At 42.3% G+C, this 20,088-nt stretch overlaps 1 protein-coding gene across 2 annotated transcripts in view; it reads left to right on the plus strand.

The window, feature by feature from the left end:
• The window catches only part of LOC139228265 (SH3 and multiple ankyrin repeat domains protein 2-like), a 57,812-nt gene that overhangs the window by 33,431 nt on the left and 4,293 nt on the right, over positions 1–20,088 (plus strand). Inside the window, exons 2-3 of one of the 2 annotated variants that reach the window (XM_070859445.1) lie at positions 10,786–10,898; positions 13,320–13,413. In XM_070859445.1, coding sequence (XP_070715546.1) covers positions 10,786–10,898; positions 13,320–13,413 — 207 coding nt within the window. The remainder of the gene's footprint in view (positions 1–10,785; positions 10,899–13,319; positions 13,414–20,088) is intronic. The other variant, XM_070859447.1, reaches the window with a different exon arrangement.

The raw sequence follows: 20,088 nt of genomic DNA on the forward strand, positions 1-20,088 counted from the left end.
TCTGCATGCTCTCGGCAATGATGCTCTGAGCTCAGCACCCTCCCGAATGCACTTCCTCCACTTGGACGGTCTATGGCCAAGGACTCCCAGGTGTCAATGGGGATGTCGCACTTTATCAGGGAGGCTTTGAGGGTGTCCTTGTAACGTTTTCTCTGCCCGCCTTTGGCTCGTTTGCCGTGGACGAGTTCCAAGTAGAGCGCTTGCTTTGGGAGTCTCATGTCTGGCATGCGGACAATGTGGCCTGCCCAGCGGAGCTGATCAAGTGTGATCAGTGCTGGGGATGTTGGCCTGGACGAGGACGCTAATGTTTGTGCATCTGTCCTCCCAGGTGATTTGCAGGATCTTGCGGAGACGTCGCTGGTGGTATTTCTCCAGCGACTTAAGGTGTCTACTGTACATGGTCTACGTCTCTGAGCCATAAAGAAGGGCGGGGTATTACTACGGCCCTGTAGACCATGAGCTTGGTGACAGTTTTGAGGGACTGATCTTCAAACACACTTTCCCTCAGGCGGCCAAAGGCTGTACTGGCACACTGGAGGCGGTGTTGGATCTCATCATCAATGCCTGCTCTTGTTGATAGGAGGCTCCCGAGATAGGGGAAGTGGTCCACGTTGTCCAGGGCCACACCGTGGATCTTGATGTTTGGGGGGCAGTGCTATGCGGTGAGGACTGGCTGGTGGAGGACCTTTGTCTTACTAATGTTTAGCGTAAGGCCCATGCTTTCATACGCCTCGGTAAATACATCGACTATATCCTGGAGTTCAGCCTCTGTGTGTGCACAGACACAGGCATTGTCCGCGTACTGTAGCTCGATGACAGAGAGGTTGAAGTGGTCTTGGACCTGGAGACGGCGAAGGTTGAACAGCTTCCCACTGGTTCTGTAGTTTAGTTCCACTCCAGCAGGGAGCTTATCAACTGAGGCGGAGCATGGCAGTGAGGAAGATTGAGAAGAGGGTTGAGGTGATGACGCAGCCCTGCTTGACCCCGGTCCGGACATGTTGCCTCAATGAATGCACATGGAGGCCATTTCAGAATATCTTACAGCAATGATAGAATTCCACCCCTTCTGCCTGTTCCTTTTATTGAGTTGTTTTACACAGTAAATTAGATCTCAGGATGCAGTGTTTGGTTTACAATAATCCTGCTTCACACAAACATTTAAGTTTCTGGCAAATATATGGTTTGATGTGAAAATTGTTGAATGTATTTTATCCTAAGTTCACATGACATGGTTTGAATTGTGGAGCAGCATATCACTCGGCGTCATTAGCAGCCAGAATTGAGAAAGTTGACTTAACAATTGGGGGAAATCGCACAAAATAAGGGAACAGTAGATTCTGACTCTCTCCTTCACCCTTGTTTATAACGTGATTTCCTGGTCTCCTCTGAAATCTAATGAAAAGAGAAAGAAAGAAGAAAGCAAGACTTTCATTTATATAGCACCTTTCACGATCTTGGGATGTTCCAAAGTGCATACCAGCCAATGAAGTATTTTTAAAGTGTAATCACTGTTGTAATGTAGGAAACATGACAGCCAATTTGCGCACAAGCAAGCTCCCACAAACAGCAATGTGAGAATGACCAGATAATCTGTTTTAGTGATGTTGATTGAGGGATCAATATTGGCCAGGACACCGGGGATAACTCCTCTGCTCTTCTTCAAAATAATGCCATGGGATCTTTTTTGTTCACCAGACAGGGCCTCGGTATTACATCTCCTAAAGATGGTATCTCCTACAGTGCAGCGCTCCCTCAGCACTGCACTAGAGTGTCAGCCTCGATTTATGTGCTCAAGTCTCTGGAGTGGAGAAACGCCCTAATCTTACAAACAGACACTGAACTATGCTCCACATTCTAAGAGTCAATCATGAGATATGTCTATCACTGGCTCATCTGGACACACTTGATTGAGAGATGTTCTATACACTTTAAAAAAAAAACGATTAAAACTACTGTACCACAAACCCACCATGCTAATATTAGCCATTCTGCAGTCTTCTTACAAGTACTTCTGAACCATGCAGTATGTAAATGCAAACATTTCTTTGTGACTTAAGTTAGAATTGCAGTTTGAAAAATGTGAAGCCAATTTGTTCAAACCTCTTGTTTACCTCAATCTAAAAAAACAAATTCAGTTTTTGACTGACACACATTTCATGGTCCTAATTTTAATTCTATACATGGCCATAACAGAACATGCTTGTTGCATAATCTTGTAAAATTCTGGCTTCCCTTTAGCCAAATGCTAGACAAAATCATGTGCTAAACATCAAAAGCTTTCCTAGCAATCACACTGCCACCAAGTGAACAAAATCAGGAAATTAAATATCTGAAATAGATTTGAGGCTGCCCTGTAAGGACAGATGCACCAACATTAGCGTTATCGACCAGGCCAACATCCCCAGCATTGAAGCACTGACCACACTTGATCAGCTCCGCTGAGCAGGCCACATTGTCCGCATGCCAGACACGAGACTCCCAAAGCAAGCGCTCTACTCTGAACTCCTTCACGGCAAACAAGCCAAAGGTGGGCAGAGAAAACGTTACAAGGACACCCTCAAAGCCTCCCTGATAAAGTGCAACATCCCCACTGACACCTGGGAGTCCCTGGCCAAAGACCGCCCTAAGTGGAGGAAGTACATCCGGGAGGGCGCTGAGCATGCAGAAATCAAGCGCAGGCAGCGGAAAGAGCGTGCGGCAAACCTGTCCCACCCTTCCTTACCCTTAACGACTATCTGTCCCACCTGTGACAGGGACTGTGGTTCTCATATTGGACTGTTCAGCCACCTAAGGATTCATTTTAAGAGTGGAAGCAAGTCTTCCTCGAATCCAAGGGACTGCCTATGATGATGATGATGATCTGATGGTGGGAACATTTAGAGTCCCTTACACTTAATTACTTTTTATGCTAACTGAATTTTGCTTTGTGATGAGTGACTTACCTTCTGCTCCCTCAATGCCTCTCAACCATCTATTGAGGTTTAAATCAAGAGAGTGATGGAATACTCGCCTGGCTGGCTACAGTCTCAACAACACTAAGGAGCTGAACATTATTGAGAACAGAGCAGTCCACTTGATTAATGCCTGGACACTGGACTTAACTATCCCTTCCACCACCACTGTAGCTGCAATATATATCGTCTACAGATGCACTACGGTAATTCACCAGCCTTCTTTTGACAGCACCTCCTGTGTCCTTTTACTATCAAGAATGACGAGAGCAGCAATATTATGGCAATATTTTCCTCCAGGTCATCACACCATCTTGACTTGGACATATGTTGCTGTCCTTTCTTCATTGCTGGGTCAAAATCATAGAGGTCCCTCCCTAACAGCATTGTGGGAGCACCGTCATCACAAGGAATGCAGCAGTTCATAGAATAATTGAAATTTACAGCACGGAAGGAGGCCATTTCGGCCCATCGTGTCCGCGCCGGCCGACAGAGCTATCCAGCCTAATCCCACTTTCCAGCTCTTAGTCCATAGCCTTGTAGGTTACGGCACTTCAAGTGCACATAAAAGTAGTTTTTAAAAGTGGTGAGGGTTTCTGCCTCTACCACCCTTTTAGGCAGAGTTCTAGACCCCCCACTACCCTCTGGGTGAAGAAATTTCCCCTCCAATCCACTCTAAACCTCCTACCAATGACTTTAAATCTATGCCCCCTGGTTGTTGACCCCTCTGCTAAGGGAAATAGTTCCTTCCTATCCACTCATTCTAGGCCCCTCATAATTTTATAGATCTCAATAAGGTCCCCCCTTGGCCTCCTCTGTTCCAAAGAAAACAAACTCAGCCTGTCCAATCTTTCCTCATAGCTAAAAGTCTCCAGTCAAAGCAACAGCCTCCTAAATCTCCTCTGTACCCTCCCAATTGCAATCACATCTTTTCTGTAATGTGGTGACCATACTCTACCTGTGGCCTAACTAGTGTTTTATACAGTTCAAGCATTACCTCCTTTATATTCTATGCCTCAGCTAATAAAGGCAAGTATTCTGTATGCCTTCTTAACCACCTTATCTACCTGGCCTGCTACCTTTAGGGATCTGTGGACATGCACTCCAAGGTCCCTTTGTTTCTCCACACTTCCCAGTGTCCTACCATTTAATGTGTATTCTCTTGCATTGTTAGCCCTCCCCAAATGCATTACCTCACACTTCTCCGGATTGAATTCCATTTGCCACTATTCTGCCCACCTGATCAGTTCATGTTTGACAAATCGGGTTGTGCAGAGGACACAGAGAGGCTGCAAAGAGATTTAGATAGGTTAAGCGAATGGGCTAAGGTTTGGCAGATGTAATACAATGTCGGAAAATGTGAGGTCATCCACCTTGTGTGGGGGGGAGGGGGAGGGGGGGGGGAAACAGTAAAAGGGAATATTATTTGAATGGGGAGAAATTACAACATGCTGCGGTGCAGAGGGACCTGGGGGTCCTTGTGCATGAAACTCTTTTAGGAGTTAACAGAAAAACATTAAACCGTGCCCCCCGATCTGTGGGAAACACCAACATTTACAATGACTTTTTTTGGCACAGAATCGAATTTTTTTTCCAAGTACCCCCTATAAAAGGGGAGGGGGACACTAAAAGCACTGGCAATTAAAACAAATGAAACTTTAAAACATAAAATCAAATTAAGTTAGTTTGCAGGTGCAGCAGGTAATCAGGAAGGCAAATGGAATGTTGGCCTTCATTGCGAGAGGGATGGAGTACAAAAGCAGGGAGGTCCTGCTGCAACTGTATAGGGTATTGGTGAGGCCGCACCTGGAGTACTGCGTACAGTTTTGGTCACCTTACTTAAGGAAGGATATACTAGTTTTGGAGGGGGTACAGAGATGATTCACTAGGCTGATTCCGGAGATGAGGGGGGTTACCTGATGATGATAAATTGAGTAGACTGGGTCTTTACTCGTTGGAGTTCAGAAGGATGAGGGATGATCTTATAGAAACATTTAAAATAATGAAAAGGATAGACAAGATAGAGGCAGAGAGGTTGTTTCCACTGGTCGGGGAGACTAGAACTAGGGGGCACAGCCTCAAAATACGGGGGAGCCAATTTAAAACCGAGTTGAGAAGGAATTTCTTCTCCCAGAGGGTTGTGAATCTGTGGAATTCTCTGCCCAAGGAAGCAGTTGAGGCTAGCTCATTGAATGTATCCAAATCACAGATAGATAGATTTTTAACCAATAAGGGAATTAAGGGTTATGGGGAGCGGGCGGGTAAGTGGAGCTGAGTCCACGGCCAGTTCAGCCATGATCTTGTTGAATGGCGGAGCAGGCTCGAGGGGCTAGATGGCCTACTCCTATTCCTAATTCTTATGTTCTTATAAATCTGTTTTTGAACTTGTAACTAGCAGAATAGATAAGGGGGAACCTGTGGATGTGGTGTATTTGGATTTTCAGAAGGCATTCAATGAGATGCCACACACGAGGTTGTTAAACAAACTTAGGGCTCATGGGATTGGGGGTAATATATTAGCATGGATTGAGGATTGGTTAACGGACAGAAAAGAGTGTCATTTTCTGGTTGGCAGGCTGTAACTGGTGGGGTACTGCAAGGATCAGTGCTTGAGCCCCAGCTATTCACAATCTATATCAATGATTTGGATGAAGGGACCAAATGTAATATATCCAAATTTGTTGATGATATATTCTCACCCAGCTTTGTAATTTGTGAGGAGGATGCAAAGAGGCTTCAAGGGGATATAGACAGGCTAAGTGAGTGGGCAAGAACATGGCAAATGGAATATAATGTGGAAAAATGTGAAGTTATCCACTTTGGTAGGAAAAATAGAAAAGCAGAGTATTTTTTAAATGGTGAGAGATTGGGAAATGTTGGTGTTCAGAAGGACCTGGGTGTCCTTGTACACGAATCACTGAAAGTTAACATGCAGGTACAGCAAGCAATTAAAAAAAGCAAATGGTATGATGGCCTTTATTACAAGAGGATTTGAGTACAAGAGTAAAGACGTCTTGCTGCAATTATATAGGGCCCCTAGTGAGACTGCACCTGGAGTATTGTGTACAGTTTGGTCTCCTTACCTAAGGAAGGATATACTTGCCATTGAGGAGTGCAACAAAGGTTCACCAGACTGATTCCTGGGATGGGGGGATTGTCCTATGAGGAGAGATTGAGTAGAATAGGTCTATATTCTCATTGAAACACACAATTCTTATAAGGCTTGATAGCGTAGATGTAGGGAGGATGTTTCCTCTGGCTAGGGAGTCCAGAACCAAGGGTCATGGTCTTAAGGGGTCAACCATTTAAGACTGAGATGTGGAGAAATTTCTTAATTCAGCTGATGGTGAATCTTTGGAATTCTCTACCCCAGAGGGCTATGGAGACTCAGTCGTTAGTACATTCAAGACGGAGATCGATAGATTTTTGGATATTAAGGAAATGGATAGTGCAGGAAAGTGGAGTTGAGGTAGAAGATCAGCCATGATCTTATTGAATGACAGAGCAGGCTCAAGGAGCCAAATGGCCTACTCCTGCTCCTATTATGTTATGTTATTATTATTTCATTCATAAAGGAATGGCTTAAGCAGTCTTGTGATTTAAATGATATTCCTCACTGGATAAAAATGGCATTCTACAGTTATCCATTGATTATCATAGAAACATAGAAAATAGGTGCAGGTGTAGGCCATTCGGCCCTTCGAGCCTGCACCACCATTCAATGAGTTCATGGCTGAACATGCAACTTCAGTACCCCATTCCTGCTTTCTCGCCATACCCCTTGATCCCCCTAGTGGTAAGGACGACATCTAACTCCTTTTTGAATATATTTAGTGAATTGGCCTCAACAACTTTCTGTGGTAGAGAATTCCACAGATTCAGAGCGGCTGTGTGCTTTTCTACAAATGCAAAACAGATTTAGTTAATGCAAATAATAATGTGTATTTGTAAAGTTTGTTTCCTGTTAATCAACTATCCTTATCACAACAGAAATATGTCAGACATGTCAGAGTTGCAAATGAAGCTGTTTATTAGGTGCTATGCCTCAGTTTGTATTGTGCAGTTTCAATTGAAGATTGGAACCAACGCAAATGCAGATATCATCTACAAATTCTTTTTGAACTGTTTGAAACCTACCTTTTTTAGATTGCAACTAGAGCTTCCTTAATTCTTCAGATACTTGCTTGAACCTCTGAGATCACTCCTAACCTAGTCTCCACTCACTGAATCCGAGCCCCCCCGCCCCGCTTTCTGGGTTGCGCAGCTGTTCAGCTCCATGGTGCAGCTTAACTCAGTCAGCCTCGATCCCCCTCAAGATCATCTCGCTGATTTAATTTTAGGCTTTTTAAAAACTTGTGTAAGATTTTGTCACCATTGAGCCTCTTCAACAACACTGGCTTTCTTGGTGGGTTGTGTCTGTTTTGGTGTTCTCCTCTTGCAAATTTGTTCATTTGAATTTTTCACTAAGCTGAGAAAGTGTGTTTTATATAAGTCCCATCCATTTATAAACTTCCGAGCTTCCCTTGGAGCCACTGCTAGTGATTGTTTACGGTTGAAAGTTTAGAATCTGGGGCAGCTGATTAAGGGCACATGCCTTCCTATGTGACAACTGTGTTGACACTCCTGCACAGTACAGATGGACGGTGCATTGTCAATAATGCTGTCTTTCAGATGAGATGTTGAATCAATGCCCTATCTGCTCAGGTGGACCGAAAATATCCATGATACTTTTTGAAGAAGAGTCCTAGGCACATTCTTTCGTCAAACAAAAATAAGAAACGGTCTGATCCCCATGTAACTCTATTTAACTCACTCACTCCAGTCTAACAAAGCATCTTACCAGTACATGGGCTTCCTATCCTTTACCCAACTTCATATCCAGTCCCATACCTGAATTTGGATTTTCATGGCTTTCAGCTTAATTAGAAGCTTTTCACATGGAACCTTATTAAAAGTCTATTATAGATCTAAATAATCCTTTATTATGGTGAATTCCATGCTGCACTTTATCGGTAATGCCTTCAGAGAAGTTAAGAAGGCTTTTTATTCATGATCTTCCCTTTCTAAAGAATATTTCTTTTGTTGTTCAATTAGTTCCATGCGGATACTTCTGCAGCCTGAGCCTACCGGTCAGAATATTTCCAGTACGTTACCTGTTGTAGACCTTAGCCGGTAGTTGCCTGGATTCGATTTGCCTTCCTTTTCTAAATATATGTATTACATTTATTTTCTTCAGTCCTGGCACCTCACTATCACCCAGTGACTCAATAAGGACATTCGGTGGTGCAAAAATCTCCCCTCTCATCGTGCCCAGCACTCCTAGATATATAGCGTCAGGCCCTGTAGATTTATTTGTCTTTTAACTTGACCTGTAATTCTGTTTTACTGCTGTAAAAAAAAAAAAAATCTGGATGCTTGAAGAACAATAATTGGATATCATATTTGTGTTGTCTTTTGTGAACATGTTTAGAAAATATTCATACAAAAGCAAAATACTGCGGATGCTGGAAATCTGAAATAAAAACCGAAAATGCTGGAAACACTCTGGGTCAGGCAGCATCTATGTAGAGAGAAACCGAGTTAACGTTTTAGATCGATGACCCTTCGTCAGAACTGGAAAATATTAGCGATGTAACAGGTTTTTAAGCAAGTGTAGGGGCAGGGAAAGGGGTGAGGGAAGGAAGGAAAGAACAAAAGGGGAAGGTCTGTGCTAGGATGGAAGGCAAGAGAGGTTAAGAGACAAAAGGGATGATGGTGCAAGGCAAAAGGAGATGGTAATGGGGCAAGTTAAGAAACAAAAGATAAGTCTAGATAGAAAATATTCATGTAGTATTTTGGCTTTTTTCTCCTCATCATCCTTGTTTTTACTTTTTTCTTTTATTTTATCAGCTCTAACTACTATTTGCTGTTATGATGTTGCAATACTGTGTTGTTATTCTTGGCTATTTAGCTACTCCCAGTTCCGAGGCCTATTTTACATTTCTAAAGAAGGAAAATAACTTTGCAACCATTTGTTCATATCCCTCCCCACACGCATACATACACCCACCCACCCTTCACTCACTCACCTGAGTCTCAGGACATGCTGTAGTCCCAAATTACTTGCCACGCTTGGGTGCAATCTTGTTGGCTCTGGATGCTGGATGGAGCTCATTGTAACTGCAGAATGCACCTACTCGAGAAGAGAGAACTGACACACCGAGCTCTCCCAAATGCAAGCGCCCCACTTATTGGATAATCACAGAACAATATCCAACAAGCACTATGACCCTTATAATAGACTTTGTGATATCACCATGTTCTAAACAAAGCATGTGATCAGCTGGTGGAAGTCTCTTCTGTTACTTAGCACAACATGGTCTTCACTTGTGTGAGCAAGGAAAATTATACAGTGTAGATGGGAGTGAATTAGTGTCACCTGTGGCTCAGTGGGTAACACGCTTGCTTCTGAATCAGAAACTCCCACTCCAGGACACTTGAGCACACAAATCTAGGCTGAAACTTCAGTGCAGTACAGGCGGCAGCAAAGTGCTGCTGCAGTGTCTGAGGTGCCGTCTTATGGATGAGACGTTAAACCAAGGCTCCATCTGCCCTCTCGGGTGGACATAAAAGATTTCATGACACTATTTCAAAGAAGATCAGGGGAGTCATCCTCCATGCCCTGGCCAATATTTATCCCTCAATTAACATCACTAAAACAGATTATCTGGTCATTATCACATTATTGTTTGTGGGAGCTTGCTGTGCGCAAATTGGCTGCCGCGCTTCCTACATTACAACAGTGACTACACTTCAAAAATGACTGTCGGCTGTAACACACTTTGGGACATCCTGAGGTTGAGAAAGGCATTAAACATGTCTTAATACAAGTCTTTCTTTGAATTATCCATGATGAATATTTGCTTTTACGATATTTGCGTGGAGGCCACAAAAGTGTAATATACCATCCTTGGGGTGGGTAAACATTCCAATAATCAGCTACTTGTGGGAGTTTCAGACAGTGTTTGAATTTTTCAGAATGATCATATTTATATGCGGAGATGTAGAGGGTAGAAGCAAACTCCAGAAGGAGATTGGTGATGTGGGTCATGCTGGACGCAAGAGGTTGCACTGGAAGCTGTTACTGTAAGGCCTGATTCAACTCTACCTTTTTTTTTACAGAAGAGGTAAAAATATATAAAAACTATTTGTGTTCCAAGCAAATCATTTAAATATTTGAATGAGTTATCAATCACAACTGCTGCTGGAACATTCATCTGTAGCTACTTCACCTCCGAACTTGGCCATTCCAATGTTTTCCTAGCCAGCACCTACTTCTCATATTTAACATGTTCACCCTTGTGTGTAAATTCCTTCATAGCCTTCCCCCCCCCCCCACGCCCCCCAATCTCTATAACCATCTCCAGCTATATAATCTGCCCAAGCTCTCTATCTGTCTTACTCTGGCTCCTTCCCCACCATTAGAAGCCATGCCTTCAGCCGCATTGGCCCCACACTCTGGAATTTCTTCCATAAATCCCTCCTCCTCTAGGACCCTCCTTCTTTTTTTAAAAAAAAACCTACCTCCTTTTTGTCCAAGGTTTTGGTTAGCCCTCCTAATATCTCCTTCATTAGCTTGGTTTCCTTTTTTGGAATTACACCTCGGGACATTTTATTACGTTAATGGTGCTATGGAAGTGCAAGTTGTCATCATCATTATCCTCAGTCTATTTTGTGTGTGAATCACTGAGGGTGCGAAAGAGCTGATGTTTTATCTGAACAAGAAGAATTTGAGGGTTTTTTTGTTCTTTTGAAATTGCATTAATTGAGGTTTGACATCTGTGCTTGCTTACAGACAAACTAGATGAGATTCTGGCAGCTGTTGCATCCAGTGACAGAGCAATGAATACAATTGTGGATTCTGGAACCGCAAAAGTGAAGCAGCGGCCAACTGTCAAGCTTGGCTTTGTAATGTTTGATTTTAGTTCCTCTTTTTTTTTTACAATGTCTCAATGTCAAAACAAAATATACCTTTTTATTGTCAAAAATGACTGCCTGTGTCCGCTCAAGGGAACTGAACCAATTAAGGTTTGGCTTAAATAAAATTGGGTGATTCATATCAAATTTGTCTTTTAGATTTTACACAAATGAAAATGTGGGTACAGTTTTTCTGACAAAAGTTTGCACGAAAGATGTATTGCAGGACTGTAGCAGTTAATGGTTCCAAAAAGTTTGAAAGAAAAAGTAGTAAGATGAGTTACACTAAACTATCATCTCAATTTGAGATTGACATATTCTTGATTGGGACCCAGAGACACTTGTCTCTGCTATTCATAGGAGCCAAAACGAACAGCATAATGGGGGGAAAAAAAAATTGGGAGACTTTTTTACTTTTGCTGATTTCCAGTAGTTAAACTGGAACAGTTTTCAAGACATCAGTCAATGCACAGGCCAAATTTAAACATTTTTCTTTTAATACAGGTACCACTGCTTTAAAACACATTGGGCCGGATTTTGTGGTGGAAATAATGGTGAGGCTAACAGTACTCGCCGTTATTTACATGGAAATCGGACAGCAACTTCCAGCAACCTCACATTTGCAGTTAAATGCAGAAATCAAAAAGTTGCTGTCTGGGATGCCCTGCTCCTTCATAAGCTGCGCGATAAATGGTATCTCGCCTTCTGACTTAACTTTCAAATACATTGAATAGCATACCTGATAGATACGAACTAAACTCGCCAAACAACCTCACTGGCACTGAAAATTTACTTTTACAAGTGTGGAGTCTCATTGCCTCAGATTTTAATTATTGTTAGAGATTTTTTTTTTAATTAAATGCTAATTTTTGAACTTTTTATTCCATGTCTTTAACTCTCTCTCTCTCAATCCAATTTTTTCTCCTCTTTATTTCACTTTCTGTACCTGATTTGACATTGAATTCAATATTCTAACTGACACTTCCTGGTTTGGACTCTGCACTGCTCATTAATGATTCTTTAATCTGATTGGTTAAGGAAATACACAGTTGCTTGCCCTGTTCACACAAGTCCCAGATGCTCTGTAAAGGGCGCTGAGCTGTTTGGCTCTCTAATTTACAGTAAGTTCCATGGGAAAAACCCCATAGAAAGTCTATGGGCAAGTGTAATGAACATCCGGCACATTTAGTTGTATCTTGTGATGGTAAATGAGGTTTCACAGAAAATAAGTAGGCATTTGGTTATACGGAAAACAAATTGCAATACGAAGATTTTATTTTATATTGTAAATTGTTTATTTATGTGGCCCAACTGTAATAGGAAAGTGAGAAGTGAAAAGTTTTGATAAGCAAATACGGTAAAATTATTTCTATTAATTGGTGAGTTGGTAATGAAGGAATAAATTTAAGACAATCACCAAAATAATGAAAGGAGTGGTTAGGAGAATTTTCTTTTTGCGCAGTTCGATCCGATCAGAAATGGTCATAATAGCTTTTAAAAGGCCAGTGAATTAATATTTGAAAAATTAAAATGTAAGGCAGAATGGGGAAAGGGTAGGGACTAAGTTTATGGCTCTTTCAGAAAACTGTCTAGCAGAGTAAGCCAAATGGCCGCCTGTGCTAAGACAACTCATTAAATTGGGAAAAGGACAAAGGAAGGGATCTGATTTAATATGTATACAATTGCTACAAGTATAAATTAGACGGAGTATTATCAATAATAAAATGGATACAAAAATGTTTCCAAACATGCAGTTTGCTTGATTTATCACCATAATCTCAGTCATGTGATTGTCCACAGAAAACAGGAAAGAACAAAGTCTCGTTATTAAATGTGCCATTGTAAACATAAACTGAGTATTCGGTGTTTAGGCATGAAACATAAACCTCACATAAGTGGTGGAGCGAGCTTAAACAATTCATTCATGCCTCCTGCAGGTTATTTGTGGGCTAAATTTTGTGTTCAATGCTAAACATGGTGCAGTCCGTGTGGCGAAGGTACATTGAAATGTTTTCCCAATCACCTGCCGTAACTTCAGTGGAAACCCCAGAGAAGTGTTTATGCCGTTTCTCTGGGATTTCCACCGATTCTCCCAGCAGGAGATCGGGAGAACAGCTCAGAAATTCCACGCCAATTTTTACTTCACCTCAATCTTTCATTTTCAAAATGTACCCCTCTTTATAGGGGTCATTTTAACCTAACCCGCCCAATTTTATTTTCTAAACTAAAACGGTGAAATGCATGAAAAAAAATTAATTCCTCCTATATTTCCATTCCCCTTTAAACTATTCTGTGATTGTTGAAGGGTAACTGTCCAGTTTTTAAATGTCTATGTTTAAAGTGAGACATGTCTGGAAGAGCATCCACTCCATGTATAAATAGAAAATTAATGACTTTAATTTTTCTTTACAGCCCTTTCATGAACGTCCAAGGCTTGCTGTGCCAACTCCAACTGTGCCAGACCGAGGATTCTTTCCTACGATTCCACGAACAACAATAATTGGAGGTATATGTTTGGTTGAAATGTTTGGCATTGCTGAAAGTGACTTGATTAAATCCATCATTAGGGAATAAGAGTGATGAAAAGGCATTGGTTTAGGGGGAAAATTGCGTTCGAAGGCTTCCTTCAGATGAAGGCCTCTGACCCGAAAAAAATCTACGAAAATAACTGGTGGTCCCGCAGGAACATCGGATTCCGGTTGGAGGTTTTCATTTGCTCAAGTAAACATATCTTGGGATCACGTGGGCCTGGACAACCAATCACTATCTGATTTTACAAGCTCCCATTACTATCAATGAGAATACCCTCCTAAAACAATAAACACAACACAATAAATAAGAAAAATACCTCACATATTTTAGAAAAATAAATATTTTTAAAAAGTGTTTTAATAGGGTTAACAATAAACTTCCCTTAATGGACAGGACTTTTAATATAAAAATGAATGATTAAATTTTATTTTTCTGTGTTTTAAAATTCTTATGCCTGCTAAAAGCAGGTAAATGTAAGAGTTTGAAGGACATCCACTGGGCAAGAGTTGGCCAAATAGCCCAATCTCTGCCCCGTGGATGTCCTTGCTGTGGGGATGCATAGGAACTGCCAAAAGAAATTTTGACTGATTGCCAAAGCCGGTTCTCGGCGCATGCCCATCGCATGTAATCAGAGCCGGCTTTTGCAATGCCTCGCCAGCTGCGTGCGCACTTTGTACAGACCCAGTGAGGCCGCAAGTTTTGGCCCAAAAGTCTCATTTATAAATACTGTTATTTCCACCTCTTACATTTTCAGCAGTTACATAGAATTATTATTTTGGTATTATTTTAGGTGGTTTAGTACTTAATGGTGTTCCCTCACACATTCATACAATTTATGTAATTCCTGCTACATTCATACAATTTATGTAATTCCTGCTACTAACCAGGTATCAAATTAAAAAGCACAACCTGTTGACTTGGAATACTTTAGTAACTCTGGATAGATGACTTGAAGTTGGGAATTGTGGACTGTGTGAATTATTAATAGGGGTATGCCATCTATTCTCCAAACACTCCTAATATTGTAGACTAAGAGAAAACAGAGCTGTAGTGTATGAATTTGGGAAGACTGAAATTGAAAGCAAGCACAGATTTATCAGTAGCAATACCCCAGGACCACATTACAGGAGTCTGAAGAAATCATTGCTGTGATCTTGGACAATAGTAATCGTCTGGATAAGATAAGGATTCATGTGACTTTTTTTTTCATTTTCCCTGTTCTTTTATTCTAACAGGGGCTTACTCTTTTCTCTTGGGCTTTTTTCTATTTTGTTTTCAATCTTGTTCTAATTTGACCTTTTTAAAACCTCATATTTCATCTGATTTTACAAGCTCCCATTACTATCAATGAGAATACCCTCCTAAAACAATAAACACAACACAATAAATAAGAAAACATTTCATGGGCTCAACAGCCAGTTTAGTGAGGGAACGGTAGGCTAGGGGCCTCTTTCCTGATGCTATCCAAGTGAAGCGTACCTCTCAATATTGAGTGGTGAGGAAATGATTTGCCTCAGTTTGTCCCTGCAGTCAATGATTTTTCTCAACAGAAGATTCCCCTCCACCGTGGTTAACATGGCCCTCAACCATGTCTGTTCTATATCCCACACTTCTGCTCTCACCCCTTCCCCTCCCTCTCAGAACCATGACAGGGTTCCCCTTGTCCTCAACTTTCACCCCACCAGCCTCCAAGTTGAACAGATTATCCTCCGCCATTTCCACCACCTCCAGCATGATCCCATCACCAATCACATCTTCCTCTTCCCCTCCCCTCCCCTCTTCAGCATTCTGAAGGGACCCTCCCTCCCGTTTCACCCTGGTCCATTCCGCAGTCACCCCCTCCCCTTCCCACGACACCTTTCCGTGCAAGCGCAGGAGATGCAACACCTGCCCTTTTATCTTCATCCATTCCCACTATCCTGTGCCCCAAATACTCCCAGGTGAAACAGCGATTTACTTGTACTACTTTCAATTTAGTATACTGTATTCGCTAATCACGATGTGGTCTCCTGTACATTGGGGAGACCAAGCATCGATTGGGTGACCGCTTTGCGGAGAGCCTCTGTTCAGTCCGCAAGTATGACCCTGAGCTTCCAGTCACCTGTCACTTTAATTCTCCACTCCATTCCCATTCTGACCTCTCCGTTCTCTGTCTCCTACACCGTTCCAACGAAGCTCCACACAAGCTTGAGGAACAGCACCTCATCTTTTGTTTCAGCACTTTATAGCCTTCTGGACTCAACATTGAGTTCAAAAATTTTAGAGCGTAACCGCTGCCAATCTTTGGCTCCTTTCTCCCTCTTTCCCCCTTCCCCCTCCCCCCCCCAAATCAGAGCCTTTTTCTTTTCCTTTTCCTCCTTGTCTCTAATGGCAGTTGGTCATTATCTCTCAATTCACACCCTAATGTTTTTCTAACTCTTGGCAACACCATTTCAATTTGGGCCATCATACATTTTGTCTCTCCAATCTCTCCTGTCTTCCACCCTATCACAGACCTTCCTATTTATTCTTTCTTCCCCTCCCCTTTTCAGTGCTTCTTAAGAATCTGTTCTTTTCGAACATTCTCCAGTTCTGATGAGTCATCGACCTGAAACGTTAACTCTGCTTTATCACCACTGATTCTGCCTGACCTGCTGAGATTTCCAGCATTTTCTGTGTTTTTTTCCAGCATCCACAGTATTTTGCTTTTGTATTAAGTCAAATAGACTGCTGCTGCTCACTACCATGGCTTGTAACTTAATAATATAGTTGCTTGGATGAGGTATCAGAGGGTAGCCTGCAAAGGAGAAGTGAAGGTGAGATAATTGGTGGCAAAATAGCTAGTTTTTTTTGTATGTGCACAGTGCTTTTCTCTTTTGGGCAGAGTTCTGCACAATCCTTGTGAACCCAGAGTTCTTGTACTTGAAAACTCCAACAATGTCCCTTTTTTTGTTCGAGGTGGTGGGGGGTGGGGGTTGGGGGGGTGTGGAGGGAGAGAGAGGAGCCTGTTGTGACTTCTGTTTTGATCTAATGAGTTAAGCATCACCAAGTTCACACAATGGTAGCTAGGCGAGATATTTTATCGAAGCATTTATTTTCACGTGCTGTTTTATTTATGTGGAACATTATGCAACTAAATTGAATTTTGTGATGCAAATAAATATAATTTGAAGTAACCATGCTAACAAATAACCTCTTGCTCCATGAATACAGGTTTTCCCCAATTAAATAATCTTTGCCCGTTATGTGCAAAGTAAAACAATTGCATAATGTTTGTGTTTTTACTTAAAAGCATTGTAAAAAAAAAAATCTAATCTAATTCTGGAGTCATGAAAGTGATTATGGAAGCACACAATACTGTTTGGTGACCATAGCTTAGGAATACGAACAATGATGGACATTTGGTCTATTGAGCCTATCTCACACAATTATGATACCTTGTGTATCACAAGATATACACACTACCCCACCCGAAACCATGTGATCTCCTGGAAGAGGCAAACATCCGGATTTCAAAAACCCTGACCAATTTGGGGGGGAAAAAAATCTGGTAAATTCCTCTCCGACCCATCTAGGCGATCGAAACTCGTCCAGGAGATCACTCTGGCCTTGAATTCCCTGCAGTACCTACCTTTTTTGTAAGAGGTGATCTCCACTGCAGCCAGAAACAGATCCAGCTTTTGCTTCAAGGACTTCAGCGAGTCTGCATCCACTACATGAAACAGAAGCTTGTTCCGGAGATCTACTATTCTCTGGGAAAAGAACCACTTCTTGATTATTCCGGGTGATTCCCGGTCTTGGGAACCCAAGTTATTTGGAAGTAGGTTTTCAAAATGATGAGAGGTTAATAATAAATGAATAATTGGGATTGTGTCAAACTGTTTGGACTAATTAAGGTTTTAGTATTGAGGAGACGTAATTAAAAACATTCAGAAATTGAAAGCAAATGGGATGGTTTTCTGACGCTTGACCCCCACCCCAGGGGAACGCCAATGACCCTGACACAAAAGTGAAGAAAAATGGGTAGAAAACCAGTGATTTGGATCTTTATCCTTTTTACATTTTGCTGAGATTTCTGCGGCTTTCCTGGGGGAGGAGGGGGATCAGTAAGAGCTTGGCCTGCGTGTACAGTAAGTGCTGGCCCGATGGAGCCATTTAAATGAGGCGGGATGTATATTCCCTGCCTCCCATCTCATTTTCTGGATCAATTGGCAGTTAGGCACCTCTGACAAGGGACACCCAGAAAAGAAGCATAGAAAATAGGTGCAGAAGTAGGCCATTCGGCCCTTCGAGCCTGCGCCACCATTCAATGAGTTCATGGCTGAACATGCAACTTCAGTACCCCATTCCTGCTTTCTCACCATACCCCTTGATCCCCCTAGTAGTAAGGACTTCATCGAACTCCTTTTTGAATATATTTAGTGAATTGGCCTCAACAACTTTCTGTGGTAGAGAATTCCACAGGTTCACCACTCTCTGGGTGAAGAAGTTTCTCCTCATCTCGGTCCTAAATGGCTTACCCCTTATCTTTAGACTGTGATCCCTGGTTCTGGACTTCCCCAACATTGGGAACATTCTTCCTGCATCTAATCTGTCAAAACCCATCAGAATTTTAAACGTTTCTATGAGATCCCCTCTCATTCTTCTGAACTCCAGTGAATACAAGCCCAGTTGATCCAGTCTTTCTTGATATGTCAGTCCCGCCATCCTGGGAATCAATCTGGTGAACCTTTGCTGCACTCCCTCAATAGCAAGAATGTCCTTCTTCAAGTTAGGAGACCAAAACTGTACACAATACTCCAGATGTGGCCTCACCAAGGCCCTGTACAACTGTAGTAACACCTCCCTGCCCCTGTACTCCAATCCCCTCGCTATGAAGGCCAACATGCCATTTGCTTCCTTAACCGCCTGCTGTACCTGCATGCCAACCTTCAGTGACTGATGTACCATGACACCCAGGTCTCGTTGCACCTCCCCTTTTCCTAATCTGTCACCATTCAGATAATAGTCTGTCTCTCTGTTTTTACAACCAAAGTGGATAACCTCACATTTATCCACATTATACTTCATCTGCCATGCATTTGCCAACTCACCTAACCTATCCAAGTCACTCTGCAGCCTCATAGCATCCTCCTCGCAGCTCACACTGCCACCCAACTTAGTGTCATCCGCAAATTTGGAGATACTACATTTTAATCCCCTCGTCTAAATCATTAATGTACAATGTAAACAGCTGGGGCCCCAGCACAGAACCTTGCGGTACCCCACTAGTCACTGCCTGCCATTCTGAAAAGTCCCCATTTACTCCTACTCTTTGCTTCCTGTCTGCCAACCAGCATAGTGGACCTGCCCCTAAAACCCCCGTCCAGGGAGAAGATTGAAGATTGAGAGGTTGATTTTTGGCAACATTAACCACCTTCTCTCTGGGACCTTCCAGTAGAATAGGGACTTTTTTTGGCTGCCAATCCCCATCGACAGCCAGAAGCTGCCTATTTCTTAGGCACGATATGGCTGCAACGGGCCTGCACCTATTCCTGACTTTCTTGTTCCTTCTGCCAAGTACAAGGCACCAGGGATGGGCCTGGCCTGGGATTGTCCCTGGCCATGTAAATGGCCCTGGACAGGAGCAGAAATTTTAGATGCAGTAAGTTTTTTGGATGCACTGCTCCTGTCCAGTGCCTGGGAGGGAAGGGAAGGAACAGAAAAATCTGCCAACATTTGGAGTAAGCTACCAGAGAAAGGAATTCAAACACGTATTATAAATGAATACAAGAGACAATCAGAACTGTGACAGAGAAAGAGGAACTAGACAAGTGTAGTGAAGACCGGAAGCTGGGCTTTAGATCAATCAAGGAAATGGCGAGCTTGCCATGCAGAATGGCATTCAAAAATATTTATGTCCCTATGTAATTAAATTAGCACTGGATGCTGTAGTAGTTGCAGGTTTGCCAATAACCAGAATCATGATATTGTAACAAACAAAATACTGCGAATGCTGGAAACGTTCAGCAGGTCAGACAGCATCTGTGGAGAGAGAAACTGAGTTAACATGTTGGGCCGATGACATGTCATCGGAACTGGAAGCTGTTAAAGATTAACAGCTTTTAAGTAAGTACAGAGCCAGTGGAAATGAGACAGGAGATTAACAAAAGGAAGAGGTCTGTGATCGGGTGGAAGACAGGGGTGATTAAATGACAAAAGTGATAATGGTGCAAGGCAAAAGGGGGTGGTAAAGGGACAGGAAAAGAAACAAACGTTAGGTCCAGGGGAGATGTAAATGTTTACAGTTGAATAGCTGATAGGGTTAGATGAAAGAAGGTGGGAGGAGGCTAGTATTCAGCATAGATCAGTTGGGCTGAATGTTTCTGTACTGTAAATTGTATGTAATTATATATAAAGCAGAGGAGGAGGGAAGCATGGAAAACATGACAAAAAGATGATTGCTGTGCCCCAGGAATGTGGCAGAAGAAAACCAAGTGGTTAGAAGAAAACTTTCAGTTCAGGGCAAAAGCAGGGATCAGCACTGACACAGTCATCATATACCAGGAAAAAAAGGTCAGAGAGGGGACCTCCGCAGGACTGGAAGAAAAGAACGTTTGACATATCCCATGTTCCTTAAGTACTTTGGAAAAAAAATATTTTTTTTCTGTCGTCACCAAAAATAAATTTG

The sequence above is a fragment of the Pristiophorus japonicus genome, chromosome 17 (assembly GCF_044704955.1).
Source record: "Pristiophorus japonicus isolate sPriJap1 chromosome 17, sPriJap1.hap1, whole genome shotgun sequence".
NCBI lineage: Eukaryota > Metazoa > Chordata > Chondrichthyes > Pristiophoridae > Pristiophorus > Pristiophorus japonicus.